Below are 24,501 nucleotides of genomic sequence, written 5' to 3' on the forward strand. Positions count from 1 at the left end.
CGTTTATCCTCTCATTTAGTGAACATGAACTGAATTGTTCTATAAATATTTCAGCCTTGTCTTTTAACCTTGCACTTCATGGGATCTTTCTCACTTTAACAACTGTTCATATGAATTGCACCTTTTGTAATCAGCTATTTATTGTGCAGAGTATTCTGTGGGAGCAGTTGATACCATGCTGTAATGTAAACCTACTCACCAGTTATAGTACGCCCATGCATTATGCAGCATAGGTAAAACTAAGTCGACAACGATGTCCAGATCATTCTACTTGAAATTAGACTATTCGGTCATGTGACCGTACAACACATCAAAATGGCGACGAAACAAATAGTTGGATGTTTTCTTTTAATTTCCGGTCATTTTGCAAGAGCAAGCGTATTTGATGGGATTTTAGACGATGTAACATCATGCAAAGAACTTTGCAAAAATACTTACACCCCGCATACATTTGAAAAGGCGGGTATTTTTGTCATAAATCGCATTTTTTCACATTTATTTTTGATAGAAAAATAATATAAACAAAGCAATCAATAAATTATTGGTATAAATGTCTTTTCTTTTTAAATGAATAATCTTTGTGTTTTCAGTTGAAGAAAAATAGCGATAGATATTGTAATTGTAACAGTCTCAGGAAAAATGTGCAGCCTCGACCATGACTCGAACCTCGGACCTTTGGCTTATCGTGCCAACGCTCTACGGTATCAAGACATTACTCCTCTGGGACAATACACCCGTGGACTTTACTCCTCCAGGTCTTTACACCCTAGCTCTACCAATTGAGCTACCGAGGCCACCCGATACGAGAACCGCTACACACCTTCCCTCTTATAGCGAGACATTGGCACTCCTGGCCAATGTCTGCCGCAGACTGTTAACGGTATCAGATGCACACCCCAGCCAAACTGCATGGGCTCCAAGGGTGAGCTTCCCGGATGAGCCCCCAAATGTAACAGTCTCAGGAAAACTGAGCAGCCTCGACCAGGACTCGAACCTTGGACCTTTGGCTTACTGTGCCAACGCTCTACCAATTGAGCTACCGAGGCCACCCGATACGAGAACCGCTACAAATGAATTTTTTCTGTTGATATACATAAGATATCCAGAATGTGCATGACAGCGTCAAAAATGGTCACTGCGATATTTGTGATGAAGTTTACAATTACCTGCTCCCGAACATTGCCGCAAAATTTTTATCCTGCGCCAAACATCGCCAGTTTTCGTGCATATGGTGTATTTCAAACTAGGGGTTCCACTAGACCTGAAAATCCAAGAGTCCCAGGACGCTTGGGCCCAAATTTTGAAGGGTCCTTTTCCAAAATACAGGAGTCCTGTCCCAACACGTCCATATAATTGACTATATTTTTTTTAATTTAGCAATACGTAAACCTGTACCTAAGAAAACAATAAACCCAAGATCATGTTACAGCATAATAAAAATGTCATGTTACAGCATAATAAAAATCTCATGTTACAGCATAATAAAAATGTCAGTTTAAGGTCATATAGTCTCATATTGTAAACTAATATTTATCAAAATTCATGTTATTTTGATTAGGTTTTTATTCAATATTTCATTTAATTTTTAATAACAGAACAGTGCTATAAGACCCTATAAAAATGTATCCAAAATGTACTATCCGGATACTGGTACAGTTTTGGAATGTCGGAAAGTAGTTTTTGCTCAGTTTACTTGGCCAACTAAGCTAAATCAGAGATAGTTCCTCAAATAATGATGCTACTTATCATTAAAAACTGCATTGAAAGTCAGTTTTTTTAAGGAATTTGGGAAATATGCATATGAATCGTGAACGGACATTCTAAACTTATTTTTGCTTTCAAAATTCATCAAAATTTGTGAAGTTTCCTGTTGAAATTACGGTATGATCATTAAACAATGGTCTAATTTAAAGTTGGCATAAAAAAATCTTGCAGGTCACTTTTCACATGCTCGGTAATCAGCTGCTTACGATAATTTAATAATTGGCGCCTTTTTTGACAGTACACAGGATCAATACGCTTTATCAATAAATTTCAACACTTCATTGATTCTTGTTACCTATGTGCACCCGCCGTGACGTAACTTGCTGATAAAAAAATCGACGAGGCATGTCTGCAGGAGAAAGGGCAGGATTTAGCAGAAGATCAAAGGCAGGAGGGCATGACTGCGAGTGTTTATTTTGAATACACATGTCTATCGTGGAAATAGTTTTACTGAAGGAAATGAATGATAAGAAAGAGGATTATCAAAGAAAAATGCCCCCGGGTCCCGAAGGACGCACAGGCAAGTATCATGCCGGGTCCTTTGAGCTTCTTTTGAAAATCTCCGGGGTCCCGGGTCAAATGGAACCCTGTCAAACTTAAAAATCTTCACTGAAACATCGATTTAGACATTAAGATTTGGAAGGTTGACAGGGAAAAGGTTGATAAATATAGTCCATAAAGATATTGGCTTTGTTTTGCAATATTTTCAAAGAAATGTGGCTATAAACTTTAAAATTGCTGAAATTGGCGTTAAGTTTAACATTTAACTTCGCCGTTTTTGCTTAAAATGGCATCTTTTCAGGATTTTAAATCAGCTTTGGAAGCTTCATTTATTATGTGATAAGACTAGGAAGGTGATTTTACTGGTTAATTGTTTTTGTAGACCGGAATAAGGAGAACACTAACACCACTAAAGTTTTCAAATCTATGTATCGATCCTGCACCGAACATATCGGGTTATCTAGTGTGCCCATGTCAATCAAAATCCCTGTGAATTTCAATATTGTTCGCTGCCACAAGCAGAAGCATGGCAGTGGGCAAAGCTTGGTATATTAATTAGCTACTCGCAGATCTATGTCAGTTATTCCACGCGCCAACTGACATACATGTGGTCATCTTGCAGTTTGTATTTAGTATGTCATTATCAAAGATTTTTAGTGATCAGTGTGTAAAAGTTAATTGATAAACAAGAGCAGCCTATTGTGTTTGTACCACTTGACAATTAGCAGTATAGCAGAGGAGGGGTACAACGAAAGGTAAATGACAATAACAGAAGGTTTCTTAGTTCAGTAATTAAGAGAAATCAACTGGTCCAGGACAAAGCCTTGAGACAGTCTTTTGTGCATTTTCTGACCGAAAGTAATGGGTTTCATTTTTATACACCCATTGGAAAAATGAGGTATATGGGAACGTATGCCCCCTGGCGAGAGGCATCCACAAACTTTGACATTATCCAGAGCATATCTTCTTCATGCATAGAGGGATTTTGATGTCAATTGGCACAAATGTTCACTGTCATAAGACAGAGTATTATGCGCAAGAACAAGGTCCCTAGATCTAAGGCTAAGGTACATGTAACACTAAGTTAGAGGTCACAGGTCAGATGCAAGAATGACAATTTAACAAGCTCTTGATAAGCATAATAGTGACTATGGCACTCTTGTTACTTCATTTATTATATACTTGTTTACTAATTTGGACAAATTTTGCATTAAAATTCCCAGTCTGGTCAGAGCCTTTTCCTGGCAAAAAAAACTGGACTCTACACATGTATTAATGTCATAGATCTGCAAATAATATAGGACACACATGTACAAAGAATTGCAGGACAAGTGAAGTGAAGTGAAATGTATAAAGTGTGACCAGAGGTATTACAGCAAAAGCTGCCAAGTAATCCTGTCAGAATGGTTAAAAAATGCCTAAAATGCATTTTCTTCTGGGGGCTTTGGCCCGCTGGACCACTACAGGGGCTTTGCCCCATGACCCCATTGTGGGCCTTAAGCAGCCTCCAAACCCCTTGCTTTGCAAAAAAACAAAACTTTTTTCTTATCATTAGTCAATCACACCTCTAGTGAACTCTGTTGCAGGATGAGAAACAATAATTATAAATCACTAGTCCTACAGGAAGAGTTCTCACTGAAAAAAAATCCATTGGAAGTATTTTAAACAAATGTCTTTGACACGAAATTGTCACACTTCACTTGATATCTATTCAGCAGGCGTAACATCATTTTTTTGAAACACCAGTATGCTTTCTGAAGATATGAGACAACAGCTACAATATTTTAGGGTGTTCTTTTTGCTTATCATCACGCATCATAAGTAAAATCAATGACGCAAAATGTATGTGGGGGCACCCATGTCCAATGGACAGTTTATGTCAGGCTGTTTCCTGTTGTTTTAATCCACATGTTGAAAATGGTGAGAGAAATTGAAAAAGTCTGCCAAAAGTACTTTGAACATTGTACAGTATACATAAAGATAATACATGAAAGTAAATAGGTTCCTTGTAACAGATATAGGACTACAACAGAGGTTTGCACAATATAGATAGTATCATACATAAGAAGAGATAGTACCAAGGACATAAATAGATATACATTACAAATGTACATCATTCCTAAAGTTTTAAATTGTTAAAAACCCATTAAAAAACCAACGATGCAAGTTGTAATATTATTTAAGACCAGGTATAATTCTGAAAGTTTTTTTGCTTTCATCTTTTGTTAGCATATTTTTAGCTCCTGACCTCTGAGCCAGAGGCTCAGGGTGAGCTATTGTGATCGCTAACCGTCTGGCATCTGTCTTCCGTCCGTCCACACTTTCCTTTTAACAGCATCTCCTCCTAAACCACCAAGCCAATTTTGATGAAGCTTCACAGGGATGATCCTTGGATGGTCTTCTTTAAAAATTATTCAAAAAATTGGATCTCATACAAAACTCTGGTTGCCATGGCAGCTGATAAGAAAATCTTCATGTCCAAAGCCACAATGCCTAGGGCTTTGATATTTGGTATGTAGCATCATCTAGTGAGACTCTACCAAGATTGTTCAAATTATCCCCCTAGTGTTAAATATGGCCCTGCACTGGGGGTCACATGGTTTATATAGACTTATATAGGGAAAAACTTTTGAGAATCTTGTCCACAACCATAAGGCCTAGGGTTTTGATGTTTAGTATGTAGCATCATCTAGTGGTCTTCTACTAAGATTGTTGAAATGATCCCCTAGGGTATAATATGGCCCGCCCTTTTGGTTACAATGTTTCTATAGACTTATATAGGGAAATACTTTGAAAATCTTTATGTCAAAAACAAAAGGACCTAGGGCTTTGATTTTTGGTATGTAGCATCATATAGTGGGCCTCTACCAAGATTGTTCAAATGATCCTCATAGGGTGAAATATGGCCCCACCCCAGGGAGGGCTGGTGTCACATGGTTAATATAGACTTGTATAGGAAAAAACTTTAACAATCTTCTTGTCTGAAGCCACAAGACCTCTAGGCTTTTGATATTTGGTATGAAGCATTGCCTTGTGGTTCTCTACCAAGATTGTTGAAATTTTTACCCTGGGTGTGAAAAGAGGGCCTGCCATGGCTGTCCCTAGTTTTACATAGACATATATAGTGAAAAAACTTATAAAAAATCTTCTTGTCTGAAATTGCAAGGCATAGGCTTTTGATATTTGGTATGTTGTATTGCTTAATGGTCCTCTACCAAGATTATACAAATTATGCCCCCCCCCCCCCCACCACCCTCCGAGTTGAAAAGAGGCCCCACCCAGGGGGTCCCAAATTTTACATAGCCTTACATAGGAAAAACTTTAACAATCTTCTTTCTTACAAGATTGTTCGAATTATGGCCCTGGGGTGAAAAGAGGCTCTGCCCCAGGGGTCACTTGATATATGAGTTATATAGGAAAAATACTTCAAAAATTATCAGATCATATTTCCTAGACTGTTTAATTATATTTACCGGATGACCCCAAGTGATAAGGGTCACCTGACTGTGACCTTGACCTACTGACCAACTTTCTTGTTTTTTAAGATACAGCCTTGAAATTTGGATGACATGTACAGTTTTGTACACCAGTCTTAAAACTGACTTTCAGTGACCATGAATATGACCTACTGACCTACTTTCTTGTTTTTTAAGCTATAGTTCAAGCAAGCAACTTAACTCAGGTGAGTGATTTAGGGCCATCATGGCCCTCTTGTTAACTTTTCTGTAGCGACTGATTTAATTTCCATGTGTATCGGATATCCCCATGCAAATGATCCTACTCATCATTCTATTGATAAATATATAATCCCTAAATTTATACTTAGATTTCTGCAGAAAGGACTTATCTGAATGCAAAACGGTTTTCAAATACATGAATATTGTATGACACCATTAATGTTTCACACACTACCAAAACAAATTCAGCTTAATTATTTAATTAATTGTTTCAACAGTATCTTGACACTTTCGCTGACATGTGTCTCTAATATTTTCAGAGCAATAGTGAGGAATGCTGCCACCGTGGCTGCAGATTGTTCTCCATGATGGAGTTCCTGTATGACAATGTCAACAAAACTACAAAAGTTTGTCACTCTTGTAAGTAATATTTTACTCTTTATCAGAGGAACTCTTAATTAAAAGGTTGTAAGCCCACTCATTGATTTTCAGGGCCTTGTAAGAATTCAGCAAAAGATCAGAGGAGTATAGTTGATGTTTCCAAATTACAAAGCCACTTTATAGAATCAGTCTCCTTATGGAGTAGTGTATAAGTGCAAGTATCAACAAGAGCTCTTCCTAATTGAGTGTTACATGTCCACTCTCAAACAGAATGGGCTATGGGAGTAACGAGGGCCTTGGGTAAGAAGGGATTAGAACAAAATATATAACAAACTGAGAAACACTAAAAAAGTGAGAGAAAAAATGCGGCATATGATGAAGCCCTCTCTTTTTAAAAGGGTTTGACTTTATATGATACATGTAACACATTGTGTATTACTGTTTTACACCATGTAGAGAATTCATTTAAAACATCTGGCATTTTATGATACAGGTAACAAACATACACATTGTTTTACAGCCTGTTCAGAAGCTTATCCAGACAAAGATGACTTTGAAGCATGTAAACTTGGGTGCAGCAGCCAGAAACCTTTTGCCTTGGACCATATACTTAGGGTATGTATCTTGAAACACTGTCTACTGAAAGCAAAGTCTCCAAACAGTTGTCCAGCATCACCATCCACATATGAGGCATTTATACAAGCGATAGCTCTGCTTTCCTCAGATATGCCCTATTTTCGCTATCCAGCGCCAAAAGTAGAGCACGCTTTTTCTTCGAATAGCTCTTTTATGCTTGAGAGAGGATATATTTTGCTCATCGTCGGTCTGTCTGTTTTTTGGTTCATCAACTGGTTTCTGATTGATAACTAGAGAATGCCTGGTCTCACATGAGTCAAACTTCACAGGGTGATAGTCTGTGGTCAGTAGATTACCCTTGTGTAAGAGTGGTCAGTAGATCAAATTAACTTTTAGACTGAGAAAGGCTTCTGCTGAAAAACAAGATAAAGCTTCAGCCTACAATCAATAAACATCATAGGGTGGTTGTCTGAGGTCAATAGATGACCCTTTTTTGGTCAGTAGGTTAAAGGTCACAATTGTGACATCATTATTGAAAGTGGTGTCCACTCAGTAAGTAAAAAATGTTCTGTCATACACTGATGAAAATGCATAGGATGGTTGCCTGATGTCAGTAGATGACATCTAGTGGCTTTAGGGTTCAGAAGGTCAAAGGTCATGGTTACAGCGACGTTGAAACTGAAAACAAGGGGACATATGTGTTTAACAAACATTTTTGTTTACAGACTGATTTTGGATTGGGTATTTGTTTGTCTGTAGCCATTCGGTTAGCTCAGTAGAAAGAACATGAAATGAGAGGCTACATGTTTGATTCTCTCTGAAACAGTTTGACAGAAGACAGGGTGTCTTAAATCATTCATCCTCCACTTCTGAGTTATGTGGAGAAGTTGACACTTACTTTTGGACACTGATTGTAGTTGCATAACTGATATACTTACATAAAATGATATTAAACTCTGTAAGGTTACAGTCTTGCAATCATTGATTGACCATCAGCATGTCTAGAGTTTAAACTGGTCCAGAAAGAATATTCTAGAATTGTATATGATTTACATTAAGATATGATTTGTTTGAAGTGTCATACATAAAAAACATAAAAAGAACTTATTTAAATGTTCTTTCATTGATTTCTACATGCCAGTGTGTAACATATGGTTCAGGTTGTGAATCAATCACATATATGTACAAACATGTACGTGATTTTCTTATATGTAAACATGCAATCCTCCTAGAGATTATCAATGGGTTGATATTCATTAGAACCAAGTTTGTCACATTTACATCTCAGTGTTTATGGAGCTGTATCTTATGACTTTCTCAATGTTTTCCCTCTCGGTTTGCTAAATATATCTACCTATAATAACCTAGTTATGTCTCCCACCACCACCATACAGTGGTGTGGGAGACATATTGATTTACTCCATTCTGTATGTGTGTGTGTGTGTGTCTGTCACAAAGCTTGCTGGCACTCTAAGTCGAACATTTCTCATCCGATCTTCACCAAACTTGAACAAAATGTGTTTAACCATAAGACCTCGGCCAAGTTCGATAACTAGCCAAGTCCACCCAGACACTTTCGAATTATGGCCCTTGAATTACTGATTGGGTCCATTCATCAAAACCATTGAGAGAAACTAGACATTTTTCAATGGGGTTCACTCATCAAACCATCGAGAGAAACTAGACATTTTTCAATGGGGTCCACTCATCAAAGCCATCGAGAGAAACTAGACATTTTTCAATTGGGTCCACTCATCAAAGCCATCGAGAGAAACTAGACATTTTTCAATTGGGTCCATTCATCAAAGCCATTGAGAGAAGCTAGACATTTTTCAGATGGGTCCATTCATCAAAGCCATTGAGAGAAACTAGACATTTTTCAATGGGGTCCACTCATCACAGCCATCGAGATACAAGACATTTTTCAGTGGGGTCCACTCATCAAAGCCGTCGAGAGAAACAAGACATTTTTCAGTGGGGTCCACTCATCAAAGCCGTCGAGAGAAACTAGACATTTTTCAATGGGGTCCACTCATCAAAGCCGTCGAGAGAAACTAGACATTTTTCAATGGGGTCCACTCATCAAAGCCGTCGAGAGAAACTAGACATTTTTCAATGGGGTCCACTCATCACAGCCATCGAGAGAAACAAGACATTTTTCAATGGGGTCCACTCATCAAATAGGGTCCACTCATCAAAGCCATTGAGAGAAACTACACATTTTTCAATGGGGTCCACTCATCAAAGCCATTGAGAGAAACTAGACATTTTTCAATGGGGTCCATTCATCACAGCCATCGAGAGAAACAAGACATTTTTCTATAGGGTCCATTCATCAAAGCCATTGAGAGAAACTAGACATTTTTAGCTCGACTACACGAAGTATAAGGAGAGCTATCCTACTCGACCCGGTGTCGGCGTTGGCGTCTTTCCGCGTCTCCACCTTGGTTAAAGTTTTTTTAGCTCACCTGTCACAAAGTGACAAGGTGAGCTTTTGTGATCGCGTGGGTCCGTCGTCCGTGCGTGCGTGCGTCCGTAAACTTTTGCTTGTGACCACTCTAGAGGTCACATTTTTCATGGAATCTTTATGAAAGTTGGTCAGAATGTCCATCTTGATGATATCTTGGTCAAGTTTGAAACTGGGTCAAATGCGGTCCAAAACTAGGTCAGTAGGTCTAAAGATAGAAAATCCTTGTGACCTCCCTAGAGGCCATATTTTTCAATGGATCTTCATGAAAATTGGTCAATGTTCATCTTGATGATATCTAGGTCAAGTTCGAAACTGGGTCATGTGCGGTCAAAAACTAGGTCATTAGGTCTAAAAATAGAAAAACCTTGTGACCTCTCTAGAGGCCATATTTTTCAATGGATCTTCATGAAAGTTTGTCTGAATGTTCACCTTGATGAAATCTAGGTCAAGTTTGAAACTGGGTCACGTTCAGTCAAAAACTCTGGCACCATTTATTCATGAATTATTCCCCCTTTTTACTTAGAATTTCAGGTTAAAGTTTTGGTGCACTTTCACTCTACATCTGTTATTACTGTATAGATTTGATTCAAACTTCAGCATCATCACCCACATCATATGACACAAGATGCATAACTCTGGCACAATTTTTCATGAATTATTCCCCTTTTTTCTTAGAATTTCAGGTTAAAGTTTTATGTACTTTCACTCTATCTCTGTTATTACGGAATGGATCTGATTCAAACTTAAACAGTTGTTCAACATCATTACCCTTATCATATGACACAAGGTGCATAACTCTGGGACCAATTTTTCATGAATTATTTCCCCTTTTTACTTAGAAGTTTAGGTTAAAGTTTTGGCGCACTTTCACTCTATCTCTGTTATTACTGAATGGATTTGATTCAGACTTAAAATAGTTGTTCAACATCATCACCCACACCATATGATACAAGGTGCATAACTCTGGTACCAATTTGTCATTAATTATTCCCCCTTTTTACTTAGAATTTTAGGTTAAAGTTTTGATGCACTTTCACTCTGTCTCTGTTATAACTGAATGGATTTGATTCAAACTTAAAATAGTTGTTCAACATCATCACCCACACCATATGATACAAGGTGCATAACTCTGGCACCAGTATTTAATGAATTATGCCCCTTTTTGCTTAGGATATACTTACATAGTGGTTTGATACATTTAATCTTTACCTCTCATTACTTTAAGTTGATATTTTTGACATAGACTCAGGCTATTGTGCAATATCTTCATCCACAATTGGAGTCATTAAATACTCCAGTGACAGCTCTAGTTTCCTCAGATGTGCCCAGTTTCACTATCCAGCATCGAAATAGTCAAGCGCGCTGTCTCCTGTGACAGCTCTTGTTCAGTGGGGCAGTTGTGGGAGACATGCACTTTTCTCAAAAGCATCTCTAGTTAGATAATAGATTATTAAATCTCAAAAAACTAAATGTACATGTATGTGGCATTTTTTGCATGCAGGATGGAGATTAATTGTTAAGGAAATATTTATGATACTTAACAAGTTGATTTCTAGTTTGAAACTGCTGGTTTTATGTATGATATAGCTCTTAAATTGAAATATTTCTGTGTTGTAAGTTCTGTGTTAAAAGCTCAACGAATTTCATATGTATAGAAATAAACATTGACTCTTTAAGTTACATGATTGACATGACATTTGTTTCATCTTAATGTATAATTAGACAGTATTGATAAACATGGCCACAGCTGGTGTGTCTAATATATAGTTCATGTTAAACTAGAGAAAAAAATCTAAACAAAAGAACACATTTATATATACATTGGTGAACTGTATTGTCAGTTCTAATTTTCTCGACAGTTCCTCACTTTGAATAATTATGTTGTTGTTGTTCTGCAGCCAGAAAGAGCAGACTTGTACATTTATTGATAGATTTGAATGCCTCCCAATATATTGATTTTTGTGCTGTTTGTCTGCCTGTTGGTCACAATAATTTGTTCAGACTATTCTTCAGAAACTACTGATTAAAATTCATCAAAACTTTGTAGGAAAATGTAATACTAACGCTTATTTTGTATAGCATGAGCATAATCCAGTTGAATAATATTTTTATTTGGCTGTAGGATTGAGAAATTTACTTTTATGCCGGAAGATGTTAGTAATACCTTTCTTACATGCGAAAATCTGCAAGTCAAATTTTATTACTCTGATACAATTTGAAAATATGTGGGGTTAAGCATGACATGTCAGTTTTGTATCTATGAAAAAATATTTGCATATGGAAAAACAAATTCCACAGGGGAGCCGTAATGTAGCAAGGGTATATGAAGATATTTGTAACTTTGTCAAATCATCTAAAAAGGCTGCTTTTGATGTTGTCTAAAAGTGTCAGTATAATTACGATATTTCCATATTTGGGAGCTTCTGACCTAGAAATTTCAGCCATATTTTCAAAATGACTTTTATTGTAATAAATGTTGATTCTGTTGAAGCTTGGAAAGGCTGTCAGAGGCTAATACATTTTATTACATTGCAGGTGAGGAAAGGTTTTAAGGTCTTTAACACAAATTTTATTTTCTGCAGGAGGACCCATGGGAGCAGCAGATTCATTTTATGAGTCCAATGATGTACATGCACCAGTGGTACAGTAACGTGTTCAACAACATAATGAACCAGGCAACCGTCAGCTGGACCATGTACATGAGGGACAATGACGGTAGTGTTGTTGTTGTCAAGTCGCCAAAACAGTTCAAGGTGTACGAACTTAGAGGTGCTGATGAAGATTCCAGTGATGGTCAGTATGTGAGAGTATTATTTAGTGAACTGTTTTGTGAGAGTATCAGTTATTGAACTGTTTTGTGAAAGAATATCATTTAGTAAATTGTTTTGTGAAAGAGTATCATTTGGCGAACTGTTTCGTGAAAGAGTATCATTTAGAGAACTGTTTTGTGAAAGATCATCATTTAGTGAACTGTTTTTGTGAGTGTATCAATTATTGAACTGTTCCGTGAAAGAGTATCATTTAGACAGTGTCCGACAAATCCATTGCCCGGAGCCCGCGGGCTACCAGAAATTGTCGTCGGGCTACCAAAAAAATCCCGACGTAAGCCCACCGGGCAACCATAAATTTAAAGCTTTAGTAGCCCGGTCATTGTATATTTTACAAAATCAACATCTGGTTGTTTCCTCGATTATAGCTTGCAATAAACAACAACTGACCATAAATCCCAACTTATATCCAATTCTGATTGTTTTGTTCGCTAATGAAATCCAAAAAAATACAGGAAAAACCAACTTGTTTCTATTTTTAGCGATATGACCGTCTGCACCTCGGCAAAAATTAAATACATGATTCTGCCAGAAAATTGTATGTTTTGTATGTAAAAACATCTCAAAACACATAAATACATTACCATTTATTGAATAAAGCAACGAAAGCGTGTTGACAGATAGTTTTTACACCATTAAAATCAAATGTCACATATTTTCGCGACCCGATTTTTCCCCTCCAATGCACACAGTCACTCTTCTGTTTTGAAAATGAAGTTGTGATTGGCATGGAAACTTACTGAGTGTAAACAAAAGTTTGAACAGGACAAAGTAGTAGTTATTTTTTGCAAGGTCTGTCTAGAACCGTCAACTTGAAGAAAAAAAATCTCTAAATTTCACCTTGGGATACTTAAGGATAACATGGTGTAATAGCCATATTTCATATCTTGTAACTGGATGGTAATATTTAAATGAAATTTGGTCACTTTAAAGACATTCAAAATTAAAAACGTTTCACCAAGAGAATTTTCAAAATTTATCATTTTTGGGGAAGATAATCGGTATTGAAATTAACATTGATGCCTATGGGAAATATATATTTTCACTGATTAAGAGAATCTGAACTTGAGTTTCGAGAAACTTTTGCGGTAGAAAGCTGCATTATATGATTCTGATACAAATATCAAAAAGAAATCTAAAATTTCCCGTAGGAAAAAGGAGAAAATCATGTTTTTCTAGTTTTCAGTGGAGATAACTCATGAAAAACCAAAATTATCAGGGGAGGTAATTTAAAGGAAATTTTTGAGAACTTTTGTCACTATATAACTTGTCAATATGCGCTTTATTTCTATCGTTTGACATTTTTAAAGCTTACATTATCGAGTTGTTTGTACGTTTTTGGTGAAATTGAGGCCTATTACACCATGTTATCCTTACGGTTTTTTAATGCATCTGAATGCTTACCATAAAACTTGAAAATAAAGTTTTAAACTAATATGATTAATTTTGACAATTCACCATGTGAAAAAATTCCAAATTTGAGCAGGGGCCCTTTTCCAAAAAAAAACCTAGACTAATATGACAGGAATGTGTCTGCTGAGCTGGAAACAAACACACAGGTTTATTTTGATGTTTTTAAATTTTTAACCAAACATTGTTTCAGACCCCTTTGATTCTCAAATCTTAGTAAGTCGGTTTCGGATAGAGCAATTTTATACTTTGGGGGTTTAAATTTTTCGGCAACTACAAAAAATGGTGGGCTACCAGTAAGATTATAAATTTGTCGGACACTGTTTAGAGAACTGTTTTGGGAAAGAGTATCATTTAGGGAACTGTTCTGTGAAAGAGTATCATTTAGAGAACTGTTTTGTGAAAGAGCATCATTAAGCAAACTTTTGTGAGAATATCATTTAGGGAACTGTTTTGTGAGGGTATCTTTTAGCAAACTGTTTTGAGAGCGTATCATTTAGCAAATTGAACAATTGAAAATTAGGGGGGAAAATCTGTACTTAGAAGACTGGCAGGATCTTCATTTAGTGTTTGTTATAATTCTAGTTGAACATTCAAACAATCATAGTACAGTAAGCCTTAGGGAAGTAATTTTCTTGTACATAGAATGTTATCAATGAATAATTTGTATATGTGAGTCATGAATGGATTTTTTTTAAAAATCCATTTTAGCTTAATTGAAAATGACTTGGATTAAGCTGTCAAATTATTGAATACAGCCTTCAGCTTTCATGTGAGCACAGTATAAAGCTGTGATTTGGTCAGGTTATATGCTGGATACCAGACCACGGCCTGGAAATACCAGTGAGAAGACAAGGTCTTGAACCTGGTGGCGCCCAAACTCACGACCCCTTGGTTGAGTGGCTGACACGTTAACCACTAGACTTCTGCATCAGTTTGAAAAAGAGTTTACCAGCAGTCGCTGATATATTTATTGAGGAAACAGTTCCTAGTGCATTATCAAAAAATTCGTACATGTATATCAAATGAATTAAGAGCCGTTTTTAAACCATTCATGGTGTAAATGCTTGTATGTTTTGAACATTTTAGGGTACAACACAGCCAGCTCACTAGAGACAAACATAAAACCAATGGACAACTCTGCTACACCATTCCTGAAAAATCCCGCCTACAAATCCCAGCGTAATGACGATGACCTTATTGACCTCTCTGTCCGTGACCTTGATGATTACAGAAACAAGAGGCGTTTACAAGAGGAAGCCAATGATTGGTTGTCATGTGTTGCCAAGAAGACAGGGATCTCACGACTCATTCTCAGCTGGTTGCTACTCATGTGTGCTATAGTTATGATCTGGCTGTGCCTGTCAGCAGCAGTTACCTCCCCTGAACAGAAAGTCTACACAGAACCACAGGTAAAAATTATTAATGCAAAAATTGGCAGTGTTGTAGACAGTAAGTGATACTCATCAACTTGACGAAAACATTTTTTTTTTCTGTTAATAAAATAAGTTGAGCAGTGTCAGCAATATTTCCTTTATATTGTTCTGGACGTTAATAGCCAATATTTGTAATTATAGATATTAATAGGTAGCCAACAGATGGCTTCCGGACTACTGTAATTCTTGCTGTAAACAGCCAACAGCTAGCCAGGAGACAACTGTTACGGGTATTCTTGCTTTTACTGGACAGTCAATAGCTGGATTCCAGATTACTGTATTTCTGGCTATAAATAGGGAACAAATGGCTTTCCTGAGTTGTGTAATTCTTGCTTTTAATAGACATCAAAGAGCTGGCCTCCAGATTTCTGTAATTCTTGATATTAATAGGCAGCCAATAATGTGGCTCCATTCAACTGAAATGTTGAATATTAATAGACAGTCAATAACTGGCCTCTAGATTACTGTAACTCTGGATGTTAAAAGATAGTAAATGAATGGCTTATCACCATTCATTCCTGCGGATTACCCAGATTCTTGTATAACTGGCATCTGCTGCAAAACATGCATTAATTAGATAATAAAGAGGAGATAATCCACTAGTTATGTGTGAATAGCACAGGATGCCATCAACATGCTTATTGTTCTTTTTATTGGATTAGCTGAAAGCTTGTCATAGCTTAACAATTACAGTTAAAACTCATTATGTCCATCTCGCTTGTCTCACCAGTTCCGGCTATCTGGAAGATATTTTCAAGTCCCGTCCGTAAAACACATGCACAAAATATTGTTTTAAGTCAAATTTTGCTTATCTTGAACTAGAAAGCTCGATCCCTTGAATTTCGAGATAGCAAGTTTCAGCTGTGTTATCACAAAGTTTAAAATCTTAGAATTTTTTTAAAAAGATTGTTCAAATTAGTGCATTGTTGAGACTCCCGCAAGTCATGCTGATTACCAGTTGAACAGTCAGAACCATCTCAGATTTAATGCTGCATAAAAATTTCATTGAATAATTCTTTTTATTGTCTGTTAAACTTTGCTTAACCCTTAGCCTGCTGGCGGCAAGTGATTTTGCATTTGTGACCAGTGCAGACCAAGATCAGCCTGCACATCATGGTCTGCACTGATCACCATTCAGTCAGTATCTTTTTTTAGCTCGACTATTCGAAGAATAGGGGAGCTATCCTACTCGCCCCGGCATCGGCGTGAGCATGTGCGTGAGCGTCACACAAATGTTAAAGTTTGCGTACCACCCCAAATATTTTCAAAGTCCATGGAGATATTGCTTTGATATTTTGCATACTTGTTTACCATCATGACCCCAGTCTGTAAAAAGGAGGAGGCAACTCTATCAAGCATTTTGACTGAATTATGGCCCCTTTTCGACTTAGAATAAATGTTAACATTTGCGTACCACCCCAAATATTTTCAAAGTCCATTGAGATATTGCTTTCATAGTTTGCATACCTGTTTACCATCATGACCCCAGTCTGTAAAAAGGAGAAGGCAACTCTATCAAGCATTTTGACTGAATTACGGCCCCTTTTCGACTTAGAATAAATGTTAAAGTTTGCATACCACCCCAAATATTTTAAAAGTCCATTGAGATACAACTTTCATATTTTGCATACTTGTTTACCATCATGACCCCAGTCTGTAATCAAAGGCCTGAATGGCCTGAGTCGGCTAATGATTGATGTACTGACAGTATAGTCTACCAGTTTCAGAGCACGCCCGCTTAGCTCAGTAGGTAAGAGCGTTGGTCTACGGATCGCGGGGTCGTGAGTTCGATCCTCGGGCGGGGCGTATGTTCTCCGTGACTATTTGATAAACAACATTGTGTCTGAAATCATTAGTCCTCCACCTCTGGTTCATGTGGGGAAGTTGGCAGTTACTTGCGGAGAACAGGTTTGTACTGATACAGAATCCAGGAACACTGGTTAGGTCAACTGCCCGCCGTTACATAACTGAAATACTGTTGAAAAACGCCGTTAAACCCAAAACAAACAAACAAACAAATCTACCAGTTTCAGTTTGTTTTAGTTTTTTTCTTAAAATTTCATAACACAGCTCGATATTTACCCAAAATATTATATGCGGATACGATTACACTTTTCTCCAGTTTGAACAATATATTTTACAAATTGTGATGATACGAAGACATTTAGCAGCAATTGGCAGTATCTGACATTGAAGTTTACGGTTAAATTACCTCTTATTTAAATCTTTTCATAAAAAAGTTGTTTCGTTTCGCCCAACATAGACGATCTACTTTCGATTTCAAAAACTACAAGAAAATACAATTTAAATTTTTCGCCGATTTGTTTATTTCTCGAAAATAAGAATTAAATCATTTTTAATATCAGTAGTAACTAAAAAACCAGTAAGAGCGTCTTCTTCCGATAATTTATCCGTTTACTGACTGCAAAATTCAACCCACGCAAAGTTTATAGAAATCATACGATGCGTGTTTACGTTCAATGTGGGAGAATTAAGGCTGATCGGCTATGTTACCTAACGCATCTTAAAAAAGCATTGTGTGCGTTTCTGTAATTTTATATACGTTTTTATACGCTTAGAAATTATTAGACATGCGTATTTGCATTATTTCTATACGTAATTTAGGCTAATACGCATCTTATCTGGAGCCCTGCTGGAACAATTTTTTGTCTTTCGCTGGATGTTACCCAAGCTTTGTAAGCCTGCGCAATTCTTAAAATGCACATTTATGCTTAATGAGTTACATTCGAGAATTGCACAATTACAAGTCATAAATATGACAGATTACATCGTATATTGGTCATAGCAAAGGGAATTGACACAACTTAACTTCATTCATGCAGTGAACTGTTTGAAGTTTGAGAAATCTAATGGAACTACATCCCTTCACTGTGTTATTTGGTCCATTTAGAGAATCGTTGGATTGCAAGGACTCGTCAAAAGGCTTTCAGCCTTTAGCCGACTCAAAAAGGAGGAGGCAACTCTATCAAGCATTTTGACTGAATTATGATCCCTTTTCGACTTAGAATATGCTTATTGTAATGTTAAAGTTTTACTCATTGCTTATATTATACTATCAAGCACTGAGAATAGTCGAGCGCGCTGTCCACTGACAGCTCTTGTGTAAGTTTCCCTTTTAACAGTTAATGGTACTGTCCAAATTGAAACATGGATAAGTTCATTATAGAAATTTAGCAGGGTTAGGTTTAAAGGATTCCTGTCTGAACCAATATCAATCATTTTAATACTGTTGAGACAATTTGGTGTAATCAGGTTCTGCTTCATCTCATTTCAGAAGCTGAGTATAAATGGGGACCAGGAAATCATTGCGGAGATGCTTGCAAGAGGAATCAAACCATCGTATCCTATAGAGAAGAAGAGTGAACTCCAGTCTCTACCAATCAAGATCAGTGTTCACAGAATATAAATCCGTCTGCTGTGATACGTACTGGATGAAATAATCGAACCTCTTTCATATTGTAGATGCTGAGATATGAGAATTACCTTTGATTACATTCAATATGGAACTCGAGAAGTTAAGAGGACTGTTTATATATGATTTTGTTGAGTCCTGAATATGGAGCTATAAAAAACCTCGTTTTTTTCCGTTGTTTTTTTTTTGCTTCGGTAGAAATAACTCATTCTTACTATACAATATACCTGTAGTGATTTATGAAATAATTCAAACTGTTCAATGTTTTCACACAATTGATGTACTGGGACAATTATTTTATATTACCGTAGAATAAAATGAACTCAAAAGCACATTTTAACAGCAATAAAATAAACATTCTTAAGCATGTACAAAATGAAAGTATTGAGAATAACTCCATTTGAAATCCATTTTGATACATATTCTGCATCAAAATTGAGGGAAACACCTTATATACATAGGAGGTTTGTTTTGATATGTTAATTATACGTCTTTGCAAGCATTGCTGTTATACAAAACAAATATACATGTATACCACAAGTTCTTTTATTTAATTACCAGTCAAATTAATGGAATGCTCTGTTTGTAATCTGTAAAGATGCTACATTTATGCCATCAAAAAGAGAGAGAGCAAGGATTGCTTTAGTAAACCTTTGATAAAATACTGGTATTCATCGATTGGCTAATTTTAAAATTTAAAGATGAAGTAACTCTTACTATTTTTTTAATCGAGTTACTTCCCTTTGGCAGCCATGCCAGTTCTTATTGTTATTTTGAGGCTGATTGACAGCATCATCTCATGATCTTGTGTTTAGGTATAGCTGTAGCATTCCAGTAACATTATTTACTATTTTTCTGTGGGATATACTTTACTCTTTGACAGTTTATACTGTTTTGGGTCTCTTTTTAATGGGTTGTTATAATTAATGGTAAATTTTGTTATATTACGATATTTGTGTACATAATAAAAAGTGAGGTGTGCATTGATATTTGGATGAATGGACCTATAAAGTCTGTGATGTGAAGAAATTTGTGAAGTATTTAATCTCGAGAACCATCTAGCAAAAAAAAAGTCAGGGTTTTATTAAAGTGCAATAATAAACATGTAAGTTTATGGGTATGTAAAACCATGAATAAGTAAGATGGCCTATTTTTTGTTACAATATAAAGGCATTTATTGTGGAGGGATTACATCTTTCCTTTTGTAAGTTATTCACTGCACCTTTGTAAAACAGTTGAGTTTTAAAAAATGGGTTGTTATTGCTTGAAAGAAAAATAAATATTTTGTGATATTTTGGTTCTGCAAGTGAGGTCTTAACTGCACTGATAGTATATACAAGAAGTTATTAAAATATTTCTATATTAAATGATCTAAAAGTTTATAAAAATGAAGTGTTTCTGCACTTATAAGCAAAATATTTTTTTTTATATATATGTAGGTTTTTATTCTTGTTTGTAGTACAATGTACTTAATAATGTTGTGACTGTGATTGTGTATAAAATAGTTGAATGGAGAAAATAAGTGATAAAGCACAATATTTTGGAGGTTTGAGAGGGTTTATACAAGTTTTGCTTTTCGTGTTTGTGATAAATTTAGGCATTCTGGAGCAGAAATACATTTTTCAAGTGACGAGGCATCACTCCTGGTTGATCAAGAAATGGTCTTTTTTCCTTTAAAGCTTTTTTTTAGAGCTTTAGAAATGCTAATATTTTGTGAAATTCTTAGCGTTGTTAAATGTTAATTGGACACAGTTAAGTTCAGAACTTTGTTGTAAGTTTGAAACGCTTCTAACAGATATCGAGACCTTATTATAAAACGAGAGTTTGGAGACCAGTCTCGGACATAAGCTTTATCATTGGTTGTTTTCAGGAAAGAGCTCAAAATCAACCAATCAGATGCTAAAGTTTTGAGAAGAAAAATGGTCTCCAGTCTCTCTGTTTTATAGTCTTAGGCCCTAAGCATAGATTTTTGTACATAGCTGTTTCAGTTTTAACCAGGGGTGGATGTGAAGTGACGTAGAAATAGAATATTTTCTCAACATTCTTTCTCATTTCTGCACGAGTTTGAGATACAGCATCCGACAGTACATACCTGAAAATTCTTGAATTTTATTTGAAATTCTGTCCTAAAACTTAAATCTACCATATAACGGGTTATTTTTACTGCTGTAAAAGTTTACGGATTTGGGTTAAAAACACATGATTTTATTATATACGATTTTAAAATTTACAAAATCACAAGGTTTACCGATTTACTTGACTTTACGTGGCAAATTTATACGAGGCCTACATTTACGAATTTGATTTGGTTGTAAAAAATAGCAGCAGGTAGAAAATACCCGTTATACGGTATTGTTCCTTGGGTTTCAGGGTTTGTAAAATTCGAGAGATGCACTGTATATAATCACAGTTCAGGTTAAACAAGTTTTGACAGTACTATGTCTGTAACATTGTTAAAGCCAAGCCATATCCAAGTAAACTGTATCTAAAGATTAGGCAAGTTAGGCAAGCTGTATCGAACTACTCTGTAAGCTACGTCCAAGGACTCTGAAAGGATGTTGAGAATCCATGTAAATGTTATTATATATACAAAAAAGCAACATCGTGTTTCAGGCGTCAACACACACAAGTTCTGCCCATTGCGGGAAAACGGGGTATTTCTTACATATTTTCTTGTCTGTACATTAAATATTTGATATTGTGTCGTTAAAATTGACTGATTGGTGTAAAATGAGGTAGTGAAATGAAGGAATTACTAATTTCATTTCTGCATCAATTAGTTACATTTGTTAGAAGCTTTTGAGGTAAAATGATAGTGTATGATTGATTGATTGATTGATTGAATGTTTTTGTATTGCCGTTTTTAGGATTGCATACATTTTGATCGCTAAGTAGATGAAATCTACCATAATGTTTAATGACATACAAGATGTTTTTGAACATTTTAACATATTTCTGTCAGAAGTTTTCGATCTTGCAAAAGTTTTTTACCGGTATTCATTTAAATTAATCATTAATTAACAGGTTTTTTTACATGATATTTCACGTGTTTTATAATTGAAAAACTTAACTTTTTGTATTCCTGCAGTGTAATGTCATTCTTGAAACATTTATTTGAAATAAAGTGATAAGTTAGAAGTGTGTAATAAGTGAGTTGCTAAATGTGATATTGTATATTGTGCTGTAGTGAACTTGTTGTAGTTATACGGGTGTCTGGTTCATAAACATTCTTGTTCAAACACAATAAAAAAACCTTGCAGTTGTATACAGGGTTTGTTAATATCAGATATACAGTGTTTGTAAACATCTAATATATGTTGCAGAAACAGCAGTTTGTTTTCACATGTCTTTATTCTAGTACTATTCTGTATCTAAGGTTGTGTGGTATTTTCCCAGTTTACCAGTAAGCCCCAGTCGCCTTATAATGTCAGGTGCTTATAAAGCTTGGGCTGTTTTTCCTCTTGATAACTTTAGATCTCTGATGTACTCACTAGTAACCTCGGTTGTACGTTCCTCATTGTTAACATTTTCAGATTTCTTGATGTCTTTAGCTGTATTTTTTGCCCACATTTATCTGTAAATGTATTAACTCATTGACATCGCGATCTCTATTTTCAACCTTTTACTTTAAACCCTGATGTCCTGGGCTTCTGCGACAGTATTTCCCCTATTTACTTATATTAGCATCTTATGCTATATTTTCCCCATTTCAGTATTAACCCCTACCAAACTTAGTATTTTCTCCACTGACATTTAAACCCCAATTTTCTATTCAACATCTTAGACTGTATTTTCCTCCGTTTACTTGCAATAACAGATTTACTTTGTCAGTGACATCGTATTTTCCCCATTAAATTTAAAACACCTTTAGTGTCCATTTTCTCAGCATAAGCTTTATATATCTTAGGCAATTTAATTTTTTCGAGTGGAAATGAATTTGGTATAAATTAAGGTACAAGAGTGGTTATGAATTAAAACACTTGACTGATAAAATTATACATGTATATAATTATAGATATTACAGTGCTGGCTGTATAGTAACTTCATGTTTGTGATTTATTTATGCATTTTTATCTTCATTTTCATACTTTGTGATATTGTGCTACAACACTTGTACAGGAACCTTCTACATACTGTTTGCTTCCGATTTTTATCATGAAATACAATTTACAAGAATCAAACCAATATTTCTTAACTGACAGTAAATCTTAATTGACAGGTAGATAAATGTCATTATGTCTTAATTGACAGTAAATTAATATCAGTATGACTTAATTGACAAGTAAATTAATGGCTTTCTAAAGTTTGGCATGTACTGAAAATAATTTATTGGAATGATTGTTTTAGTTTTTGCTTGTGAAATTAAATCCACGAAACCTTGCCATGGGTCATTCTTTAGGTTTAAATAAGAAGTATTTCTAATGATATAAAAAATGATAAGATTAAAAGTTAGAATAATTTATCAAGTTTAGACTTAAGAATTATTATGTAAAAAGCGAAACACTGATAGTTATAGTAACAGAAACTAAAGGGACGACAACTTGTTCCAGACATTTTTTTCAGAAGTGCAAAAAAATGTTTTAACATAAAACTTTCATGACCTGTGTAACAGTTCCCAGTTTATATGTCCACAGTCTGTTAATTTTGATGCTAAATGTAAAGACGCAGGCTGCTATAACATTCTACCACAGGATAAAAAATTTTCCTTGTTTCCCTTTGCAAACTATATGTTTGATCCTGGATTTTTTTTCAGTTGTTGAATTTTATTAGAATCTCAGTTTTGTTATTTTCCTTAGTAACCAAGTGATAATTAAGATTTTAGCTTCACTGAAGGTGCATAATACACTTATAAAATAGTCCTCAGAGTAGTGAGAGGCTTTGTTAAGAATAAATAGAAAACTTGATATCGTTTGACTAACAATTAAAGTAGTTTTACTCTAAGCATTCCCAGAAGTAAATACTAACACACATTCAATTTTTCAGTTGTATCTTTGCTAAATTTAATATCTTGTTCTATTGTATCAAGTGTTAATATGAAGTTGAAATTTTTGTATGTTTGTAGTATATCATTATGTTAGATTCCACTACTTTAAAGTAATGATTTAGTTACATCTTCTGGATAAAACAAATTAAGAACCTCTTTATTTCATGTTTATATTATCATCATGTTTACGATTGGGAATCAATAAAGAAAATTGGGTTAAATTGTTGTTCTTGTTTTTCAGCAAGTTTCAGATTTTGTGTTGGGTTAACACCATTTTTTAGTAGTGTTTCAGTTATGTAACAGCCATATGTTCAGGAGAAGTAATGGTTTTACTGCTCTTCATTTCACATTATAAACATTTTTCACTATGTGAAGAAATAGAGGATATTTGTTTGTTTTAGTGTAAGATCGAAATATATTTCACCGAGTGAACACTGTAATACAATATTTTCATGAGTGGCACAGCCAGAGTGCAAATGTAAATTAGAGTGTTCACAAGCGAAATATATTGCGTTCTTACACTGAAACAAATTTTCTATTTATTTTATTCATTCTTAATGGTTTTAACCAAATTATATTCAGTTTGTCCATGCAACGTCACGTGCATAATGTCATAATGTCGTGACATCAGGTTGTCTTTGTAAAAAAACTATAAATAGTTCTATTCCTGATTTCTTTCGCATTTTATTATTATAAAATGTAAATATTTATGATCCTTTTATTAGCTCACCTGTCAGTGACAAGGTGAGCTTTTGTGATCACCCTTCGTCCATCGTCGGTCCGTGCGTCAACAATTTCTTGTCTGCATGATAGTGGTTTCATTTATGATTTTATTTCAACCAAACTTGCACACAACTTGTATCACCATAAGATCTCGATTCCTTTCTTGAACTGGCCAGATCACATTATGGGTTCCAGAGTTATGGCCCCTGAAAGGGCCAAAATAAGCTATTTTGAGCTTGTCTGCACAATAGCAACTTCATTTATGATTTGAATTTAATCCAACTTGCACAAAACTTGTGTCACCATAAGATCTTGGTT

General features: G+C 35.4%; 1 protein-coding gene and 1 non-coding gene across 2 annotated transcripts; one reads left to right on the top strand and one right to left on the bottom strand.

The window, feature by feature from the left end:
• The first annotated feature begins 290 nt into the window (after positions 1-290).
• LOC123523796 (transmembrane protein 59-like) lies at positions 291-23,681 on the top strand. The gene is made up of 6 exons (XM_045301455.2): positions 291-459; positions 6,263-6,362; positions 6,844-6,938; positions 11,952-12,162; positions 14,697-15,019; positions 18,339-23,681. The coding sequence occupies exons 1-6, from the start codon at positions 316-318 to the stop codon at positions 18,468-18,470; spliced, it is 1,005 nt and encodes a 334-aa protein (XP_045157390.2). The 5' UTR covers positions 291-315; the 3' UTR covers positions 18,471-23,681.
• On the bottom strand, positions 974-1,046 carry Trnat-agu (transfer RNA threonine (anticodon AGU)). Its single transcript has one exon. It is a non-coding gene; the product is annotated as a tRNA-Thr (tRNA).
• Positions 23,682-24,501: the final 820 nt, after the last annotated feature.

Source organism: Mercenaria mercenaria, chromosome 3 (genome assembly GCF_021730395.1).
Source record: "Mercenaria mercenaria strain notata chromosome 3, MADL_Memer_1, whole genome shotgun sequence".
NCBI classification, from domain to species: Eukaryota; Metazoa; Mollusca; class Bivalvia; order Venerida; family Veneridae; genus Mercenaria; species Mercenaria mercenaria.